The sequence below is a fragment of the Vombatus ursinus genome, unplaced genomic scaffold (assembly GCF_900497805.2).
Source record: "Vombatus ursinus unplaced genomic scaffold, bare-nosed wombat genome assembly UNPS02014797.1, whole genome shotgun sequence".
NCBI classification, from domain to species: domain Eukaryota; kingdom Metazoa; phylum Chordata; class Mammalia; order Diprotodontia; family Vombatidae; genus Vombatus; species Vombatus ursinus.
Genome location: NW_020954575.1, coordinates 17,179,521 through 17,199,581, shown reverse-complemented (window position 1 = coordinate 17,199,581; position 20,061 = coordinate 17,179,521). Strand labels below are relative to the sequence as shown.

The 20,061-nt window shown below is 41.2% G+C and overlaps 1 protein-coding gene across 3 annotated transcripts in view; it reads right to left on the bottom strand.

Moving 5' to 3' along the window:
* Positions 1 to 1,954: 1,954 nt before the first annotated feature.
* The window catches only part of ACLY (ATP citrate lyase), a 45,018-nt gene continuing 26,911 nt past the window's right edge, over positions 1,955 to 20,061 (bottom strand). For all 3 annotated transcript variants that reach the window (XM_027870351.1, XM_027870353.1, XM_027870352.1), the window contains 12 exons: positions 19,020 to 19,216; positions 17,764 to 17,845; positions 16,410 to 16,520; positions 11,748 to 11,875; positions 10,547 to 10,640; positions 9,541 to 9,695; positions 6,750 to 6,900; positions 5,925 to 6,068; positions 5,636 to 5,749; positions 4,336 to 4,418; positions 4,003 to 4,079; positions 1,955 to 3,008 (listed from right to left, as the gene is read on the bottom strand). In XM_027870351.1, the coding sequence (XP_027726152.1) occupies positions 2,914 to 3,008; positions 4,003 to 4,079; positions 4,336 to 4,418; positions 5,636 to 5,749; positions 5,925 to 6,068; positions 6,750 to 6,900; positions 9,541 to 9,695; positions 10,547 to 10,640; positions 11,748 to 11,875; positions 16,410 to 16,520; positions 17,764 to 17,845; positions 19,020 to 19,216 (1,431 nt within the window). In that variant the 3' untranslated portion in view covers positions 1,955 to 2,913. The remainder of the gene's footprint in view (positions 3,009 to 4,002; positions 4,080 to 4,335; positions 4,419 to 5,635; positions 5,750 to 5,924; positions 6,069 to 6,749; positions 6,901 to 9,540; positions 9,696 to 10,546; positions 10,641 to 11,747; positions 11,876 to 16,409; positions 16,521 to 17,763; positions 17,846 to 19,019; positions 19,217 to 20,061) is intronic.

Sequence of the window (20,061 nt, the reverse complement as noted above, 5' to 3'; positions counted from 1 at the left end):
GTCTTAGAATAAGATTTGGAGGTCTGGACCATGAATTAAAATATAGGAATAACAGGGTCCTGACAGGGATGGCAAGCTCCTTAAAGGAATCCCCACTGTCACACACCCAAGAAGTGGTCCCATAGCCTCTGCTCGAAGACATCCAATGAGGAACCCACTACCTTCCCCAAGGCAGCCCATTCCACTTTTCAATAGCTTTAAAGTTTTTTTCCTCCTTACATCAAACCTAAATTTGCCTCTCTTGCAACTTATACCCATTCTTCCTAATTCTTTCTGTAATTAAGAACAAGTCAAATCTCTCCTTAAGAATATTCATCCTACTCTGAAGGATTCATGATGAAAAATGCTATCCATCCCCAGATAAAGAATTGATGGTATCTGAATGCAGACTGAAACATACTTTTCTTCCTTGAGGTTTTTTGTCTGTTTTCTTTCCCATGACTATTATGAAAATGTTTTGCACAAGGGGCAGCTAGGTGGCACAGTGGATAGTGGCCCTGGAGTCAAGAGGACCTGAGTTCAAAACCAGTCTCAGATCAGAGACTTGACACTTACTACCTGTGTGACCTTGTGCAAGTCACTTAACCTCAATTGCCTCGTCAAAAAAAAGAAAATGTTTTGCATGACTACACATGTATAACCTATATAGAACTGCTTGACTTGTCAATATTGCGGGGGCGGGGAGGAAGTCGGGAGAAAATGCACAACGCAGAGTTTTTAAGATGAATATTAAAAATTGTTTTTACATGGAACTGGGGAAAAGTAAAATACTGAATAAAAAGAAAAAAAATTAAAAAAAAAATTTGTCTTGTTAAAGACAGCTATCCTGTCCTGTTTCTTCTCTAGATTTCAAAATCCGTTCTTCAACCTAACCTTATGCGGCATAGACCAAGGATTCTTAATCTTTTTTGTCATGGATCTCTCTAGCAGTCTGAAGCAGCATTCAGGCCGTTTCTCAATATGTTTTAAAACGTATACATATGATCACAAAGGAAATAATTTAAAATACTTTTGAGTCAAGTTCACCAAGCCCAGGTTAAGAAACTTTATGCCAGACTCAAGGCCCTTTGCCCACCGTGGTTGCCCACCTCTGGACATTGCAATTTATCATCGCATCCTTTCTAAATGGAAACCCACAAATGAACATAATAAGGTTCTTAACTCTAAAACTCTATGACTGATCACTTAGATTGGTACTCCAACCAATGCAGATAAAGCCCCCCACACCCAAGACGGTTTCTAGATTCATTCTCTCCAAAATGTTCATCATCTCACAACCAATCCTCTGGCAATCTTCCCCATTCAGCTAGAATATATGTGTATGTATATATGTATGTCTATATACATATGTGTATATTATTTGTATATACATAAACAGGCAGATATAGATATAGCTTTTGGGATGCAATCAGGGTTAAGCGACTTGCCCAGGGTTATACAGCTAGTAAGCATCTCAGGTTAGATTTGAACTCAGGTCTTTCTGACTCCAGGGCTGGTGCTTTATCCACTGTGACACCCAATTGCTCCTTAGGCTTTACTTTCTGAGAAGCAGCACTGGGGAATGGAAAGAGGACTGTATTTGAAGTCAGACACTTAATAAATATATTTACTTACTTCAAATCCTGGCCCTATTCTCTCTTTTACCATGGAAAAGTCACTTAATCTATGATACCTCCTCAAAAGTCTTCTATCTATAAAATAAGGGAACTGGATCCCTAAGGTCCCTACAGACTGCACTTTGCTGGCATAGCCTTTTGGGAACTTAGTCACCTCCATGGCATGAGTTATCAATGGATGATTTATCATCCTCTGATATATGCAAATACATGCATATACACCTCTACCCCACCCCTGGCTGAAAAAACAAAAAACAACCCATACATACATGCAATCTTTTTGAAGTAAAATTCTTGGGTGAACGGATTTAGACGCACTGACAACCTGAAAAGAGTGCTTTTGTTGTTACTGTACTGTTTATTTAAATCAGACTATGATAATACAGAGAAGGGACCAAAAGGATATTCAGCTATCCAGAATCTTTTGCATTTTACATACACAGATTGTGCAGCCACAAGAGCTAATGATCCATGGAACAATAATTCAGCCATCGCTGCATAAATACAAAGTATGTAAGATACTGGTCTTTTCACAGTTTTTGTATGTTACAACTTTACACTTTAAACTACCACATCACATGTTTTGGCATGACACTGGCTGAGGTGGCCACGGTCCCCTGTCCCTGCAACACACACGAGCAGACTTGGAAATGCAGTACTGAACACACAGAGAGGACATATCAATAAACCTTTTACATACAGCATATCAGAAACAATGACAATAATAATAATAATAACAAAAGGTCCCCCAAATCAGAGATGAACACAAACAATGCTCTTCATGTTCTAGGAGGAGGAGGACAAGGCATATGTGGAGAAATAGGATACTCTAAGTTCTTTTCATGTTAATCTAGCTGTCCAGTTTTTAAGCAGAATTCCTTCCTCTCCTCCAAGGAAAGGATAAAGCCAAGTTATTTTTTTTAATGGAAAAGAAAATAAAAATAAGCCAACATAATCACACAAAAACACACACTCTACAATGAGGAAATAAAATGCATACAGACAGTGCTCAGTTGCTTCCATGTAATAAATACAGCAGGTAGCATATGAAACATCACAAGTATTGGCTTTATTTGCTTCCACTTCTATGCTTATAAAAAAAATATTAAGCTTCTCTGTGTGAGTTTAACTGGGTTAGCTTATAGAGATAGATACATGTTGGTCTCTAATTTCTGTACACCAATGGCTCCTTGAAGCTCCAGTCCATCTGGTAGCAGTCTCCAGTGCTAAGCGTGTGCACTGTATCTTAGGGAGAGGTTTTCTCTTTCCCCCTCTTGGAATGAGGCTCCTTGTCCTGTTACATGGTCATGTGTTCCGGGAGAACATATGAAATATCATCCCAAGGATGCCGGTACAAACCCTGTTTCAGCCTCTTCTGATCTAGATAATGCCCTAAAAATGGAGCAAAAGCATGTCTTCTCTTAAAACAAAAAAATAGTAGTTCAATTGGGGATGGGGGGGGAAGGGAAAGAGGTCAGATATAAGGAAGAAGAGAGGGAAGGAAATCCAGTTTCATTCAACAGGAAATCCCCTTAATGGATAGTTCAGACAGCCTAACTAGGTGATAAGAAGACTGTTGGTTAATTTAATTGGACTTTCCATAATCTAGGGCTAGTGACATTGGAACTCTAGGTCCTTTTCTAAACCATCAGAGCTGAAGGACTGGCAAGAAAATCTGGTCTGATCCCCTTGTATTTTAAAAAAGGGGTAATAAGAGACTCAATCAAAACAACACAGCAGCAACTTAAACCTAAGTTTTTCAAATGCCAAGGAAATTCCCCTTTCCACTATATTCTAAATTGCTTTTTGATCCAGATGTGTAATTTCACCAGTATGTAGAACTCTGACTGTGGAAACTCCCTCCACTTAGGCAGACCAGGCAACATTTCAATAACAAAGTTGTAAAGAGTTGTCTGGGGCAGCTAAGTGGTGCAGTAGATAGAACACCAGGCCCAGGAGTCAGAAGACCCGAGTTCAAATCTGGTCTCAGACACTTCCTAGCTGTGTGACTGGGCAAATCACTTAACCCTGCCTGCCTCAGTTCCTCATCTGTCAAATGAGCTGGAGAAGAAAATGGTAAACCATTTCAGTATCTTTGCCAAGAAAAATCCAAAAACAGGGTCACAAAGAGTTGGACATGACTTATAGGCCAGGCAACTTGCCCATAGTCACACAGCTAGCTAGCATACATCACAGGAAAGAACTGAACTTTCTGACACCAAGGCTACCTTTCTGTCATATATGGAGAAGATAAAAGGGAGAAGTGTCAAGAATAATTATATTGTAATAACTTTCCTTTTACAGAAAGACTCCCAGTCTAAAGCAATATGGTAGGGGTTGGCAGAACGAGAGAAACCCTACGGAAAACCAAAAAGCAAAAACTCACCAATGAAACCCATACTTCTTCCTAGGACAAAAATACCGTTGAGGGCTCCGATATCAATATATTCATCAGCTTCCTCCCTGTAACAAACGTACACAACCAAATTGGATTTTTTTTTAAAAAAAAACTTATCTCAACAGACTCCCAAGCTAAGGAGCATTGCCCAACCTGAAATACTAAAAGGGCAATGATCACTTCATTTTATCGGCAAGTCTCAGAGGCAGCCACTCCGGGTTCTGAAAGCCTCTTGTCCCCATGAAAAACATCCTAGGTTCTCTTTCCCCATCAAGAAAAGCATAAACAGGAAAACAGACAGAAGAGGCCTGCATGACTCACCTGGTAAAAGAGCCACAGTTCCTAAGCATATCCACAAATGCAGCTCCAATAAAACCATCGACATTCAGGATAAGATTTGGCTTCTGAGAATGTGAAAAACAAACAAAAAGAGTTCTTGTTATTCCTTCAGCTATCCAGTGTGATTTCTTTTTAGTCCTACTTTTTAAAGAAGAGGTATCTGTCACTGAATTCTAAACCTGGTGACGTCTCTGACGATGATGGCCCATTTTGATTGATAACAAACCGATTTTTTCAAGCTTAGATCATTCATCAAGTTAGAAGTTTATTGTGGTATGTGGATACAAACCCAATTCCTCCAATTTTTAATTGAATCCCATTTTCAGAATCCTAGATTTAGGGCTAACAGGGCCCTATGAGATCTTCTAGTTCCACTCCCTCATTTTACAGATGAGGAAAGGTAATAAGTAGTAAAACATTCTTTCCTCTTCACCATGCTGTCCAGTGTTTAATTGTGGGTTACCTACACACTAATCTTCAATATATATTGAATTCTATTTGAGTTCTTATTCTAGGTGCAGTGGATAGAGTGCCGGACCTAGAGTCAGCAAGACTTAAGTTCAAATCCTACTTCAAACACTTACTGGCTCTGTGACCCTGGGCAAGTCATTTACCTTCTCTGTGCCACAGTTTCCTCATCTGTAAATAATGACCCTACTTCCCATGGTTATTGTGAGGATCAAACGAGATAATGTTTACCAAGTGCTTTACAAACCTAAAAGCACTCTGTAAATGCTGGCTATTATTACACTAACTATTCAATCTTGTTTATAGTACCCCAACAACTGTGTACAACTACTGTTTTAAAGTACATCTAAGAATTGGTAATGCTAGTCCCCTAAAAAAAGAGGTCTATGTTACAGCAGGGACTGACCACCTCTTAAAATACTGTTATTGCTGTCTTTTGTTTTCACATCACATTCATTTCCAAATATATTCCTCTTCCTTCCCTTACCTAGCAAGCCTTCTCTTGTAACAGAGAAGTTGGAAAAAAAAAAACAAACAATTCAGCAAAACCAACACTTCAACCCCATCTAACAGAATACATACTATTCTACATCCATAAGAGTCCAGCCCTTGCCACGAAGGGAGAGCTACATCATCTTCTCAACTCTTCTCCAGCTACCACATCAAAAAGCAGCACCAATCCACTTGGTCAAGAGGACAGTACCAAGTGACCCAAAATACAAGGTGTCTGATTTCAGCGTCACATGTTTTCTTCTCAAATTTATCCTCAGACAAGCCTGGCCCACGTCTAAACTTTGCCTAACGGTATTTTTACCTTGGAAGTGGTGATCTTCTCCACCTCGAGCGCATAATCCAGAAGGGGGGTGGCGGGGAAGTGTTGTTTGACGTAATCTTTAAGGATCTGAACCCTCATGTCTGGGTTGTTTATCTGAAAATTGACACAAGACGCAGTGAGGCTGGCTCAGAGGGAGAGCTCTGGAGGACGGGGAACACCTGTCTCACAGGATCACAGCAGCAGGGCCGGGAGGAGCCTCAGGTCCTCTGCTCCAGCCACACCCCCTCCCACAGAGATGGCGCTCCCTGCGCAGAATGATGCCACTTACTGACTTGACTCTGTGACCAATCCCCATGATAAGTCTTCCTTCCTTCTTCATCTTGTTCACAAACTCCATGGGGATGATGCCGCTGTCAAAGGCTTTGCTGAACATCTTGGCTGCTGCATCTAAAGCACCCCCAAAGCGGTCTCCCTGAATGAAATAAACCCTTACGTCACCTTCGGTGATAAGGAGTTTCTCCCAGTTTCCCCCCATTCCAAGTCACTTTTTTATTTTTTTTGAGGCAACTGGGGTTAGGTGACTTGCCCTGAGTCACACAGCTAGTTAGTGTCTGAAGCTGGATTTGCACTTAGGTCCTCCTGACTCCAGGGTCGACGCTCTATCCACTGCTCCACCCAGCTGCCCCTCCAAGGCACTTTTTAAAGTAGCACAAGGGCAGGGACACCTTGGAAGGTAGAGATGCTTTCTATTACATGTAGCAAAGAGTTCCATACATAGGGAGAGCTAATGTTAGCAGGCCAGATGCTGCCACTCATAGAATCTTTCACCTCAATTCTTGACTACTGACATCCTCTCCATGCTTTAAGGAATAGCTCAAATGCTCTCTTCTCTAAAGCCTTCCCTGATCCTTCAACTAGAAGTGCTCTTTGCTTCCTCTGACCTCATGGGCACTTTATTAGCTTCTATATACATGTGCATTCTAATTTTTATTTTATCTGTGCACGTGTCTTATCCTCAGGGCCAAACTAAGTTTCTTGATAGCAAAGATCAGATTTTCTTTACCTCTGCAAACCCCCCAATACTTAGCACAAAATGTGGCCAGGTTAAACCTTTGTGAACATTTCATGACTTAATCAGATGACGATAACTTACAATTGTGAGTAGCCCTGACGTAAGGCTAGAGACTAGGTCTTTCCCAGCTCGGGCACAGATAATGGTATTGTGGGCCCCTGAGACAGCAGGACCATGATCAGCCGTCACCATCAGGCACATCTCAATGAACTGGCAAGAATATTTAGGCAACCTAAGGAACATTGAAAACACCAGGGATAAGTGGTCAAAAGATATGAACAAATGATTCTCCAAATAAGATTTACAAAATATTAACAACCATGTAAAAGAATACTCCAGCCAACAAGCAAAGCTTCAATAAGACAAATGCAAACTGAAACAACCCTGAAGTTTCACTTTAGTCCCAGGATATTGGCAAAGTTAAGAATAGATGGAAATAGTCGATGTCAGAGGGCACCCTAATATACTGTTGGTAGAGCTATGAACTGGTCTAGCCATTCTAGAAAGCAATGGGATTATTTAAAGAAAGTGACTAAAATGTTTATCTACCCTTTGGCCTAGAAAACCCATTGTTAGCCGTATATATCCCTAAGGATAATGAGAAAAAGAAAGGTCCCATAGATACACCAAAATATTTACAGCAATACACAAAAAGTATTCTCAGGAAATGGCTCAACAAATTATGGCCCATGGATGTAGTGGAATATTAGTGTCATGTAAGAAATGATGAATATGAAGAAGCATGGAAAGGTTTATACGAACTGATAACTCAAGCAGAACCAAAAAAACAACATACAATGAGTACAGCAATGTAAAATGGAAAGGTCAACAACCAAAACCGAATGGCATTAAAATATACTGAGTTTGGTCCCCAAAAAAGAAATATGAGCAGACACTTCCCACCTTCTTTGTAGAGGTAAGGGACTATGGATGTAGAACATAGCATATAACATGATACTTTCTCAATGTTGATTAGTTTTGCTAAATTACCCATTACCCATCTTCCTTTTTTTTTTTTTTAAATATTTATTATAAAAGGTGGCTCTCAAGCAAGAGTTGGGGAGGAATATAGTGGAAAATGGGAGGCGATATAAAAACAAAAGAGATTCATAAAATTTATTTAAAAAATAAATTATTTAAAAGGTTTTTTTTTAAAACATTAAGGACAGAAGGAAAGGGGAAAAAAAAGTCAGAATAAGAGGAAGATAAATAAAATTTCTAGTTTGTCCACTTCATTAGTGTTGGAACTTAGCTCTACCAATGCATCATATTGTAACTTGCCTTGTAAATTTATAGTTGGAGAACACTGAGAAATGAAGTGATTAGACCACGATCACATACCTAGCATGTTTTAGAGGCAGGAAATGAACCTAGGACCTTGATTCACTATGCCATGCTGTACTATTAAAGAGTGACAACACATTCCTTCATTGCTCTCCAAAAGTTATTATTAAAATTCAAGAAGGGTCTGAGCATCCTAATACAGGTCCAATATTGAAACAAAATTCCAAATCCGACTCACTTTTTTGTTGTATTAGAATTTGTCTGTATTAAAAATGTTGGTTTGTTTAAATGAGAAGGCAGTTACTTGGAGGTTGGAAATCTTTTGGCCATGTAGCAATCTTAATTATGTTATCATTTATTCTAAGTTATACTCAGGGTTACTTTTTATGTATTGATGAAAAAGAAGGCAGCATCGCTTTCCCCAGAGAAGCAGCTAGGTGATGCTGTGGATATAACATTGGGCCTGGAGGTCTGTTCAAATACAGCCTCAGACACTTAGAAGCTACATGACCCTGGGCAAGTCATTTAACCCTGTTTGCTTCAGTTCCACATCTGGAGAAGGAAGTGGCAAACCATTCCAGTATCTTTGCCAAGAAAACCCTACGGACAGTACTGTGTGCTAGTATGAAATAACTGAACAACCACCAAAAAAATTCCTTCCCCCTACTTTTCAGTGTGACTGTTCTGTAGGACACACCCACTCTCAAGCCAGTGAGAAAGAAAAAAAAAACCTATGACCAAAACAGGGTATTGAAAGGATCCCATTAAAGTTGTTAAGGTATAATCCCTCGAATTCTTTTAGGGAAGCAGTGAAGGGAAAAGTAGTTTAGTGACAAACATTAAGACCCCAATGGTAACCAATGCCACTTTGCTCAAAATTTCTCTGGGTCACATACTCAATGGGCCTTTGCTTAGCTGTCAAGCCCAAGAAAGGGTCCAGCTGGTCTTGTGAGTTGCAGGGGGGAAAAAAAAGACTACTCTAACATTCATGTTGATGACACAGATGCTTACTGATACACAGGATGCACACAATGTATCTGCTACCCTATTCCTGCCCCTTGACAACTCACTGGTCAGACAGGATCGTAAAAAACAAACAATGAGCTACCATGTCACCCACGTGCTTTCTACTGCCTCTAGGAAGGACTATGCCCACCCCCACCCCCCAGATTCACACATACCCCACCCCAATTTGGCAAAGTCTTGGAGAACTCGAGGTCCTTAGTTCTAGCTTCATAACATCCGTGGAGACTGCTGGCAGAGTGTAGACACTGTTGGATCCTACCCAGCAGGCAACATGTGGAGTGTGGTGCCTTCCAGGGAAGGCAGTACCCATACGGATGAGATCATGGATCTTGCTTTCAACATTTCCCCCCCTATAGTTAGTTCTCCATTCTTCCTGTTGTAGGATTTAGTCTCTTGGTTCTTAGTGAAGAGAAAAAATAACTTGTATCTGTTTCTCTCCAGTCACACAATTAACATTTTGTAAGGCACAAAGCCCATTTCAGAGTTCTATTCAATTTCCTGCCCTACCTTTTTCTCAGGTTAAAAAATCAACATTTCACTGGTTTCTCTAGTGGCCCCTCACCTCCTCTGAAACCACAACAGTCCCAGGACTCCTCCAATGCCCATCTCCTCTTTGAAGACCTCGGTGATAGGCATGCCTGCGTAGATGAGCTCCTGCCCTCGTTCATCACAGATGCTGGTCATGAAGGAAGCTGGTTTACGGATTAAGCCTAGCTCCTAGAGATCACAGCACAGAGAAAAACTTCTAAGCAGAGGATAATGGTACTCAGCCCATGTGTGCCATGCCCCCTCCTTCCCTCTCGTCATGAAACTATCTCCATACCCAGGGGCATAGACCTGGGTCTCTTCTGAAATATTTACTTTTCTTTTAAGGGTGGAGAAGCAGCAGGACCTGGGTCACACTTGACTTTTAGAACTATATCTGACATGCTTCCCCTATTCTGGGAAGGTTGCCTTTTCTTTCCTCATATAGTCTTTACCTTCATCCCTTTGTACTTATCAAACAGCTAGACTGAAATAAATTTGTGATGTTGAGAAAATCCAATAGTTTGAGAAAGCTACTCCTTAATGGCAACCTGCCTCTGCCCTTCTAAAGTCCAAGTGGCTTGCAATGGGTTGCCCTAAATTCAGAACTACTTCGAGGCTCTGCCATCCCTATGCCCATTCTGAACCAGAACCTTTTAGGCCAACCACACAAAGATGCAGTTATTCGAGTAATTTAGGATAAAGCATCCCTGGAATTTATTCTATGCGTTGAGTTTTCAATGTGTCACCTTCAGACTCCAGACCCTATCACAAGGCAAGAGTGACCATAACTCAGTAGTCAAAACACCCAAGTCATCCTTTGGTGAGACTCCTAGATACATTTCCCCAAGGAACTTCGTGGAGACACATTAGTAGTATGACCCTTTGGTTCATACTACAAATCCTGAAGAGAGACCCTATGTCAAAATAAAGCGGGAGGAAGCAATCTGTAACCACTCCCCTGTGGATTCAGACTAAGGCCTCCTGACCTTTCCCAAACCTTTGGTTGTCTGCTGACACAACGGATACAATCAATTACCTACCCGGGCCCAGGAATAATCCATTGGCACAGTGGGGGGAGGGACTTCCTGAGCAGGTACAATGACTCCTTTGGCAACAAGATCTTCATACACATTCCTGAAGGGCAGGAAAAGGGAAGAGAAGGTTAAGATGCAGAAATGACATGCCTTTCAGAAAGAGGGGATGCTCTAAGCAGTTTAAGTAATGGCCCTCTTTCCCCCAAGTCTCATGGTTCAGTCTAGCCTTCCCCAGCCTAGTCCCATCAATTATCACAGCCCTGAAATCTAAAAACAGGTGGAAGGCTCCCTCAAATGTAAACAATTAAAAAAAAACAACCACCTTTTGCCTCTAATTAAGTTTTTTTCCTGGGACCTAAGCCTCAGTGATTTTAAATGGAGAGGCATATGAATCATAAATACAAACTGGATTAAGAGATGGAAGAAAGGAACAGCATTGGGAACTGAAGTCAGTTCTTAGTTATTTGTGAATGATCTATAAAAGATATTAGGCCTGAGCATGCATCTGGACCCATGTTCCCCTTAGCCAGAGCCCTCATCTGATATATACACTCGGGAAATGCAAAGTCATTTTAATATCAACTAGATCAAAACAAACAGGAAGAGAAATCTTGCTGCTTCAGCTTTTTAAAAAGCCCCAGAGACGGTTTCAGAAAAACTGTGGAAGACTTAGTGAAGTGAAACCAGGAGAGCAACATACACAATAATATATTGCTGCAGCAATACTGTAATGATCAACTGAGAAAAACGGAGCTAATCTGATCAATCCAATGGTCCACAACAATTCCAAAGGGTTCATGATGAAAAATGCCATCCACCTCCAGAGAGAGAACAGATGGACTCTACTGTTTGAAGCAGAGGTTTTTCCTCTATTTTTCATGCTTCCCCAAAAATGGCTAATATTGAAATATGTTTTGCATGACTTCACATGTATAATGGATATTGTATGTCTTGCCTTCTCAATTGGGGGGGAGGGGTGGAAGAAAGGAGAAAATAAAAATAAACTTTTTAGAAATTAAAAAGCGTTTTTACAGCTCCAAACCCCTCAAACAACATGGTTAAGATACATGAGCACACTGGATTATCCCTGCCACTTTTCTAAATAATAAAATCAGGACTCTGGATATTTGCAGGCTGATTAAGGGGGTCTCTACATCTCAGAAGTCTGTGCCACCCCTCACCCTCCCATAACACACAGCCAGCTTACTGAATGATTTCTCCGAGCTCATCAAAGCTCCAGGGCACAAAGACTCCTGCCTCCTTCAAGGCCTGGTTCTTTGCCACGGCTGTTTCTGAGGTCTGGTTGGCACAAGCACCGGCGTGGCCAAATTGCACCTGGAAAGTGACATGACAAAAGTGGTGTTATGTTCCTTCATTAACTCCCTCCAACCTCCACCCTCCCAACCAACAAAGGGAGAAAAAAAAATATCACAGGAGCAAAAAGAAACGTGAGCTTGGATCAGATCACTAGCCCCTTCAGCCTGGAAATTTGGATAGAACCAAGTCTGACGTCACTGTGAACAACGGCACCAAGAGGACGTGTTAATAACCGTCTTCTGGGAGAAAGAGTCTAATAAAGAAATCCCTGGTGAGCCTGTTGGGATCATGGCCTGTACTATCTCTCAGGTTGCATGTTTGCTACCTGCTATGTGGCTAAGACTCCTTTTTATCTGTCTTTAAATTGTCTTTTCGCCCTACGAAGATGGCGTAGGAAAAGGAGTCAAGCTGGGTGCAGGAAGAGCTCATTATCAATTAAAACAGGGGTGTCAAACTCCAAGTCACTGAACTGTACATAAGGATCCCAAGGGCTACACACTGACATAGAAAACCACCTACAAACATTATCTATGTTTTATTTTATTTTTAGTTATTTTGTTAACTATTTCCCAATTACATTTTAATCTGGCAGGCTGTGTGTATGACACTTCTGAATTAAGTAATCAACCAGCATTTATTAAGTGACGACTATGTGCCAGGCATTGTGCTGGATAATGGAGGTACAAATGCAAAAGTGAAATGATGCCTGGCCTCCAAGAGCTTACATTCTATCAGAATATAACAGCAGTTCTAATATGGTGGAGAGTCCACTGTCAAACGATCTCTTTCCTTCTCTAAAATTCAGCTCATAAGAACTAACTCCCAGAGGCCCCATCCCAATTAGGCTCCGTGCACTCTGATCATTCCTCAATTACATACCCCCTTGGGACTTATCTATTCCATTTATTCTACATTTAGACTCAGTTGTCCATTACTCTGAAAGTGTCATTGAGTATTTTTTTTTTAATATGCGCTTTGTAAGCCTCATTCAGGATTTCAGTTTTTAAAAAAGTATTGTGTGCCTATTATGGGCAAAGGAAGCTGGCTAAGCATTGGTGACCCAAACATGAAATAAGACTGGGTGAAATAGTACCTTTCCCAAAGCAGCTTATGATCTAGAACAGGGGTTCCAGGAACTTGCTTTTTAAAAGTATCTTCATAACTATATTTCAATAGAACTGGTTTTCCTTATAATCCTGTTTTTTATTTTATGCATTTAAAAATGTTATTCTGAGAAGGGCTCACCTCCAGACTTTGCCCAAGGGCACCAAGACACACAAAAGGCGAAGCCTCTTGGATGGAAAAAGGTTCAGGCCCAGGAGCTGTGTTCCCCCACATTAAAGTTGGGGACTCCCATGCCATGCCCACAGTTGGGTACACAATATTGACCAATCTTCTTTAATCCTTAAAATCACTAACCACTGACATCACCACCCTCACCATCACAGAGCTAGACAAGACACATCTGGAGTTAATATAAAAGGCAGAGACTTGTCAAGTGGGAAAGAACTTCCATGACAGACTGATTGATCATTAACTCTATCCTGAATCACTTCACCATCACTTCCTGTTTTAAATAGTTTCAAAAGACTATTGTAAGTGTTTCATAGCAACCTGTGTTCTATGTATCTTTTCATGACTGAGGAAGAGGACAGCAGTGGCCTGGGAGCGTACTCATAAATTACAGTTATAAGCTTAGGCAGGGCTACTGAACTTCTTGGTGCACTTATGGACTCCTCGGAATAACATTTTAAAATGCATAATATAAAATAATTTGTTATAGAGGCTTTGTTTTTTCTTCTTTTTCAATGGAGGGGGAGAAGGAAAAATTTTGGTTAATTTAGAAAATAAAATTTAAAAAATAGAGCATCAGCCCTGGATTCAGGAGGACCTAAGTTCAAATCTGGCCTCATACACTTAACACTTACTAGCTGTGTATGACCCTGGAACAAGTCACTTAACCTCACTGCCTAGCAAAAAAAAAAAAAAGAAAACAGAAAAAAAGCTAATAGACCATAGCTAAAGAACCCTTGGGCTAGAAGATCTCAGAAATCAAGAAATCCCAGTATGAAAAGAATGAGTTACATCTTAGCTACACTAGGCATGAAGCACATACTGGCCCGTTCAAAGACTATTCCTAAGGCTCCTCTTACCAAGAAGAAGAGAAATGTACCCTCCTCCCCTTTGGGGACTCTGGGCAACAGACTGGCCATCTCTCTCTTCCTCTAAATTTATCTCATCTTACTCTAAGAGTCTTTCATCATACCCTGAAATTCTCAATCTTTTTGCTTACATAATCCCCAAACTTCACAAAGATATCAAATAGCTTGCCCAAAGTGAATAGTTTTACATAAATTAAAATTTTCAAAAGGTCACCACAGGATGGCTTCTGGGAAAGTCTCCAGGAGGTAATAATCAAAGGAGTCATCTCTAAGTGGGGACCTGGGGAACATAACAGCTGGTGGATAATGCAAGAAGATATGTAATCAAGTGCTGAGTGGATGTTCATGACTGCAAGCAGTGATCGAGCTCAATGCACACGGTGCTAGAGTCTGGTGCAGAGCTCAAGCGCTAAGAGGCATTCATAGAAGAGAGAAGTTCAGGAGCAATGAAAAGGCAGGAAAGGCTTCACAGGCCCCTGGAGCCTCTCTTCCCGCCCTCAAGCAATCAGGACCAAGAACTTTGGGAATTTAGTTCTTTGAAGCTAGGGATTTAATCACAGTTATTTGACATTACAATTTATGAGAATTTTTTCATCATGAGAAAAAATGTGATGTGATCTAAAGACTTTGGTGGGTTTAGAAAGGAGGGACAGTTTTCTGAGTACTGAAAAAAGGCTCAGCTTGGAAGAGGCCTTGATAGCAGTCTACAATAGGAGAGGGTGCATTTCCTGTGGCAGAGATCATTTGCTTATTAGATTATCACAGCCTGAGGAGATCATCTCTTAGAACACCCATCTCTTGGATTTGGGATTCTTCCATGTTCTTTAAACAACCCTTCAATCTTAATTCTATTTCATACACAGTTCCATATATTGTCCAGATGCCTTGAAGACTCAAGGTTCAGCTTGGTGTTGTCATTCCTTTCAATTAACTAATAAATGGGCCTTCTGTACACTAATCTCCTCTGCGAATCTGAGTAATAGGACGGAGTCATTGTGTGCAGATTCAAATGACTTCAGAAGCAGAGACCTTCTAACAGAAAGGTTGTTAGCCTGGCTGGCCTAGAACATCTGTCATTAAAATGCCAACAATAGTGGCGGTGCCCACATAATGAGGAGCTCATTAACAACATTCTGATCAGGCAGATAATGACCCTAACTGTGGGTGTGCCCTAAGGATCTGTCCTGGGTCCTCTTGGTGACCTTATCAACTCCCGTGGGTTTAATGATCACGTCTATGCAGAGGACTTAAAGATATACACAGCCAGCCCTCACCTCCTTCCTGACTTCCAGTCCCATTTTATCAACTACGTATTGGACATTTCAAACTGGATGATCTGTAAATATCACCAACTCATTGTCTTTCTCTCAAAACCCTCCCTATTTTGGTTGAGGGTACTACTATTTTTCCACTCTCTCGGGTTCATATCTTCAACTTCTCTCTCTCTTTTACTTCCATATATCCAATCAACTGCAAATCTTGCTGTTTCTACCTCCACAAAATCTCTTCTATCCAATCCCTGCTCTCTACTCATATCGCTGCCATCCTAATTCAGGCCCACAGTCATCTATAAGATTGCAATTGCAATGGATTCTTAATTCTTGCTTCAAGTCTCCTCACTCCAATCCATCTTCCACATAGCTTGCAAAATGATTTTCCTAAGGGCAGACATGACTATGTCACTCCCCTACTCTCCTATTGCTTCTCGGCTCAAATATAAATTTCTCTTGTTAGGCTTTTGAAGACCTAAACAACTTGGCCCTAACCTCTTTCCAGCCTTATTCTACTTTTATCACTCTTCATTTTAGACAAATTACACTAATATACGGCCCTCCATTTCCCATCTCCAGGCCTTTGCACTGGTCTTTTCCCATGCCTCAAATGTTGCTATTGAATCACGTTTTAGTCATGTCTGATTCTTTTTAAGCCTATTTGGAGTTTTCTTAGCAAAGATACTGCAGTGATTTGCCTTTTCTTCCAGCTCATTTTATAGAGGCAAACAGGGTTAAATGACTTGCCCAGGGTCACACAGCTAGTAAGTGTCTGAAGCCAGATTTGAACTCAGGAACATGAGCCTTCCTGATTTCACACTCACACTAGGCCACCTAGCTACCCTATGCCTCATATACATTCCCTTTTTAACATAAGCTCTCGCTTCCTTCAGGATGAGGCTCAAGCACCACCTTCCACACAATGCTTTTCCTGACTTCTCCCGACCCAAGTACCTTGTATCTGACTTTGTATTCATTCTGTATATACTTATAGTGTCTGTCATACAGCAAGTGCTTAATAAATGCTTGCTGACAGCTTCTGAGGACAGGGTATGAGCTAAATGAAGACAGAAGGAGCCACAGGAGGAGAAAGGTGCGATAACACAAGATAACACATACCTCAGAAGAAAACATGGTGGCACAGGTACCAATACACCAGCAGACAACAGGCTTTGTGATCCGGCCTTCTTTGACACTCTGACAGATCTTATACTCCTCAGTGCCCCCTATCTACAGAGAGGGTAGAAAGAAGTGGGACATGAACACTCATTGGTAAAAAAATAAAAATAAATTGCACATTTCAGAAGCAGAGGGCAATTTGGTTCCAAAACCCTCTCAGATAATACAGGGACTGACTAATGTGAAAATGTTTAATAAGAATGTATATGTAAAGCCTATATGAGATTGCACACCTCTTGGGGAGAGATGAGGGAAGGGAGGGGGAAAAAAATTTAAAACTCAAAAGCATATGGAAGTGATTGTTGAAAACTAAAAACAAATTAATAAATAAAAAAAAGATAACGCAGAGACGAGGGGACCACTCTCCCACAAGCCACCCCACCTCCCCCCAATCTTCCCTCCCCAACAAATGGATCTGAACACCAGGAGGACAACAGAATCAGACAACACCTTGTTTTAAGCATCACTACAGCTCTAATGCTGTTCTTTCTCTACTGAGTCACATAAGAAGAAAGGGACCTTAAATTTCGTAATGGGGGATGCAAGTAAGACACAACAAAAAAAAAAAAACGGCTGAAAGTTAGAATAATGTGAAAAGTAGGCTAAGGAAGGTACTGAGAAATGTTTCAAAATAAGAGAGATGCCTTGCTCTCATCTTGAATTGATTTAGACTAATGCAGGAATCTGTTTTGCTTGATGGCATATCTGTCCCAAGGGTTTTTCCCTTTTTTTTTTTAAAGGGAGAGAAAAATAGATCTTTGTTAATTGACAAAAAAATTATAGGAAAAAAATAGGATGATTTAGAAATAGATGTACTACCTAGAGGGATGAAGCCAGATGGAATGACTTTTCCAACTCTAGAAATCTAAATCCACTCCCCACTAGGAAATGATACTGGCCAGCCAGAATTGTGTCACCCAGCCACAGCTAAGTAGGATTGCCCTTCCTTTTTTCTGGTAATGGTGCTGGAATTCTCTTATTTTTTTGATTTGGATCTGTGACTTCATTAGTATTGGGGCAAGGGGACAGAGGAGGAAAGACATCCTATGTGGAAACTCCTTTTATCAACGCACACTCGCAAGTCATTTGTAAAATAAAGTCTTAAAGAGCTGCCCCAGGCACTGAGAAGCCATTTGCCCAGAGTAACCTAAAAGTAGGACTTGAATCTGGGTCATCTTCCTGCGTTTAGGGTGGCACTCTCTCTATATTGCCCTCTACTGCCTCTCATTATGATGAAATTTCTGAATCCCCAAGTCCCCAGAGCTGTGGATCAGGGTAAGAACTAAGGCCTTACCTCCCCAAGCACCACAATCATCTTCACTCCTGGAGTGTCTTGATAACGCAAAACATGGTCCATGAATGTTGAGCCTGGGTATCTGAAGGTAAGAGATGATAAAAGGGGTCAGAAGAAAGTTTTGTGTTTCTTTTGTTTTTAAAGCACAATACATTGAAATGCGCTTTAACTAAGTTTATAGTGAATGAAAATGAAATTTTATAAACCATACTAGAGGTACTAATAAACTTATAAACCACACTAAAGTCTCAATGTAGTCCTGGTGGAAAATGTTAACAATAACAGTTTAGGAACAGTTAGGTGGCACAACAGAGCATCAGCCCTAGAGACAGGAGGACCTGAGTTCAAATTTGGCCTCAAACACCTACGAGCTGTGTGACTACGGGCAAGTCATTTAACCTCGATTGCTTTTCCCCCAAAACCAACTAAAAAACCTCACTAACAGTTTAAGCTATTCCTTTCTTGAGAGAGCGACCAGAGATCATATACAAAAGATCTTAATTCAGAACCTCCCCATTTATCAAATCATTTCTCAAATGAGGTAAGAATTGCAAAGTGCAATTTTATGTAGCTGGCACATAAAAAGCACTAGATAAATGTTAGTTATTGTTATTATCTGGACCAGCATAGATATGAGTTGTTCTGGAGGAAGGGGCTTTTTTAGGCCCCCAACAACATTTATTTTAGGCAACTATTTGTTACCTTGATGGAACATTTACATTTTTTTTTCCACAAAACACTTTCCCTATCTAGTATTTTATTCTCAGATGCCTCACTGTAATGTGAGGATGAGTTTGAGGCTTAGAAATCTATTTCAGGCCACCATGAGCTCAGGCTGTGGACTTTGTATTGACTGTCCAAGGCTGAGCCTCACTCAGCTGTAGAGGTCCATCACCGGTGGCTCGGCGTAATGACTGATGACAATTTTTTTTTTTTGTTATAAACCACTCATTGAGGCCATGTACTAAGATATGAATGAGGCTCTGATCTTAACAGTGGTGGGATACCCACACTAATGAAATCACCAATCTTTAAAATATCTGAATTTACATTTCCAACAATCTTGTGAGGAAAAGTAAGCAGACTGCCAGATTGAGGTCTAAAGAGATTAAGTAACTTGTGCAAGAATCAGACAGAGGGCTGAGACTACAGAACTCGAGTCTCCTGCCCCTCAGCCTACATTCACTTCCCCACTAAATTTAAAACCCCCTAGATGCCTCAGGCCAGCTCATCTCTCTGGGCCTGCTGACAGTTACCTGTCCCCCCCAATGGCCACACCCTCATAGACACCATCTGTGGTCCTGGAGATGATATTGTTCAGCTCATTGGACATGCCCCCAGAGCGGGAAACATAGGCCACACTGCCAGGCCGGTACAGTTTAGACGCCAAAATGTTGTCCAGCATTCCACCAGTGTTTCCAATTTTAAAGCACCCAGGTTTAATCCCGCCAACCTACAAGGGCAGGAGAGACAGATGTCAGAAGAGAAGAGGAAGCACCTGGGAAATTCTAACGGTTGCAATATCACCCATCTTGCTCCAACAGGGCATCTCGCCAAGAGGGGAACGGATTAGACAGCAAGAACGTCTGCCTAAGTTATATGGAATCCTAGATCCCTAAGTGACATTTAAGAAGGAGAACAGAGAAGCAGAGGAAAATCCTGTGACAACACGAATGAATACAAAATGCTTTCTGACTTAACTTGACCACAAATGGCATTACTATGAAAGACACTATCACAGTAAAAACAACACCCATTAACAGACATAGCTAGGTGTGTTAGCATACTCCTAGGTAGCTAGCTTAACATCCAAATGTTAATTCTGTCTCCCAACACCAATGTTATCAAAGCTATCTCTCAGGGCAGCTAGGTGGCGCAGTGGATAGACCACCGGCCCTGAAGTCAGGAGGACCTGAGTTCAAATCCAGCCTCAGACCAAACACTTGACACGTACTAGCTGTGTGACCTTGGGCAAGTCACTTAACCCCAACTGCCTTACCAAAAAAAAAGAAAAACATACAGGCTAATCTGGAGGGACTCTAAGGTAGGCGCTGGCACTGAGGGGGACCTTTGGAAAGTCTTTTGCAGAAAGTGGGATCTGAGCTGAGACTTGAAAGAAGCCAGGAAGCTGGTAGGCGGAGGTGAGGAGGAAGAGCATGAGGGAGAGAGAGCCAGGGAAATGCCCATAGGGAGTCAGGAGATGGAAAGAAGCCAGTGGCACAGAACGGTAGAGGATCAGGAGGAGAATAAAACAAGGGGCCAGGTTGTGAAGGGCTTTAACAGCCAAGCAGAAGGTGG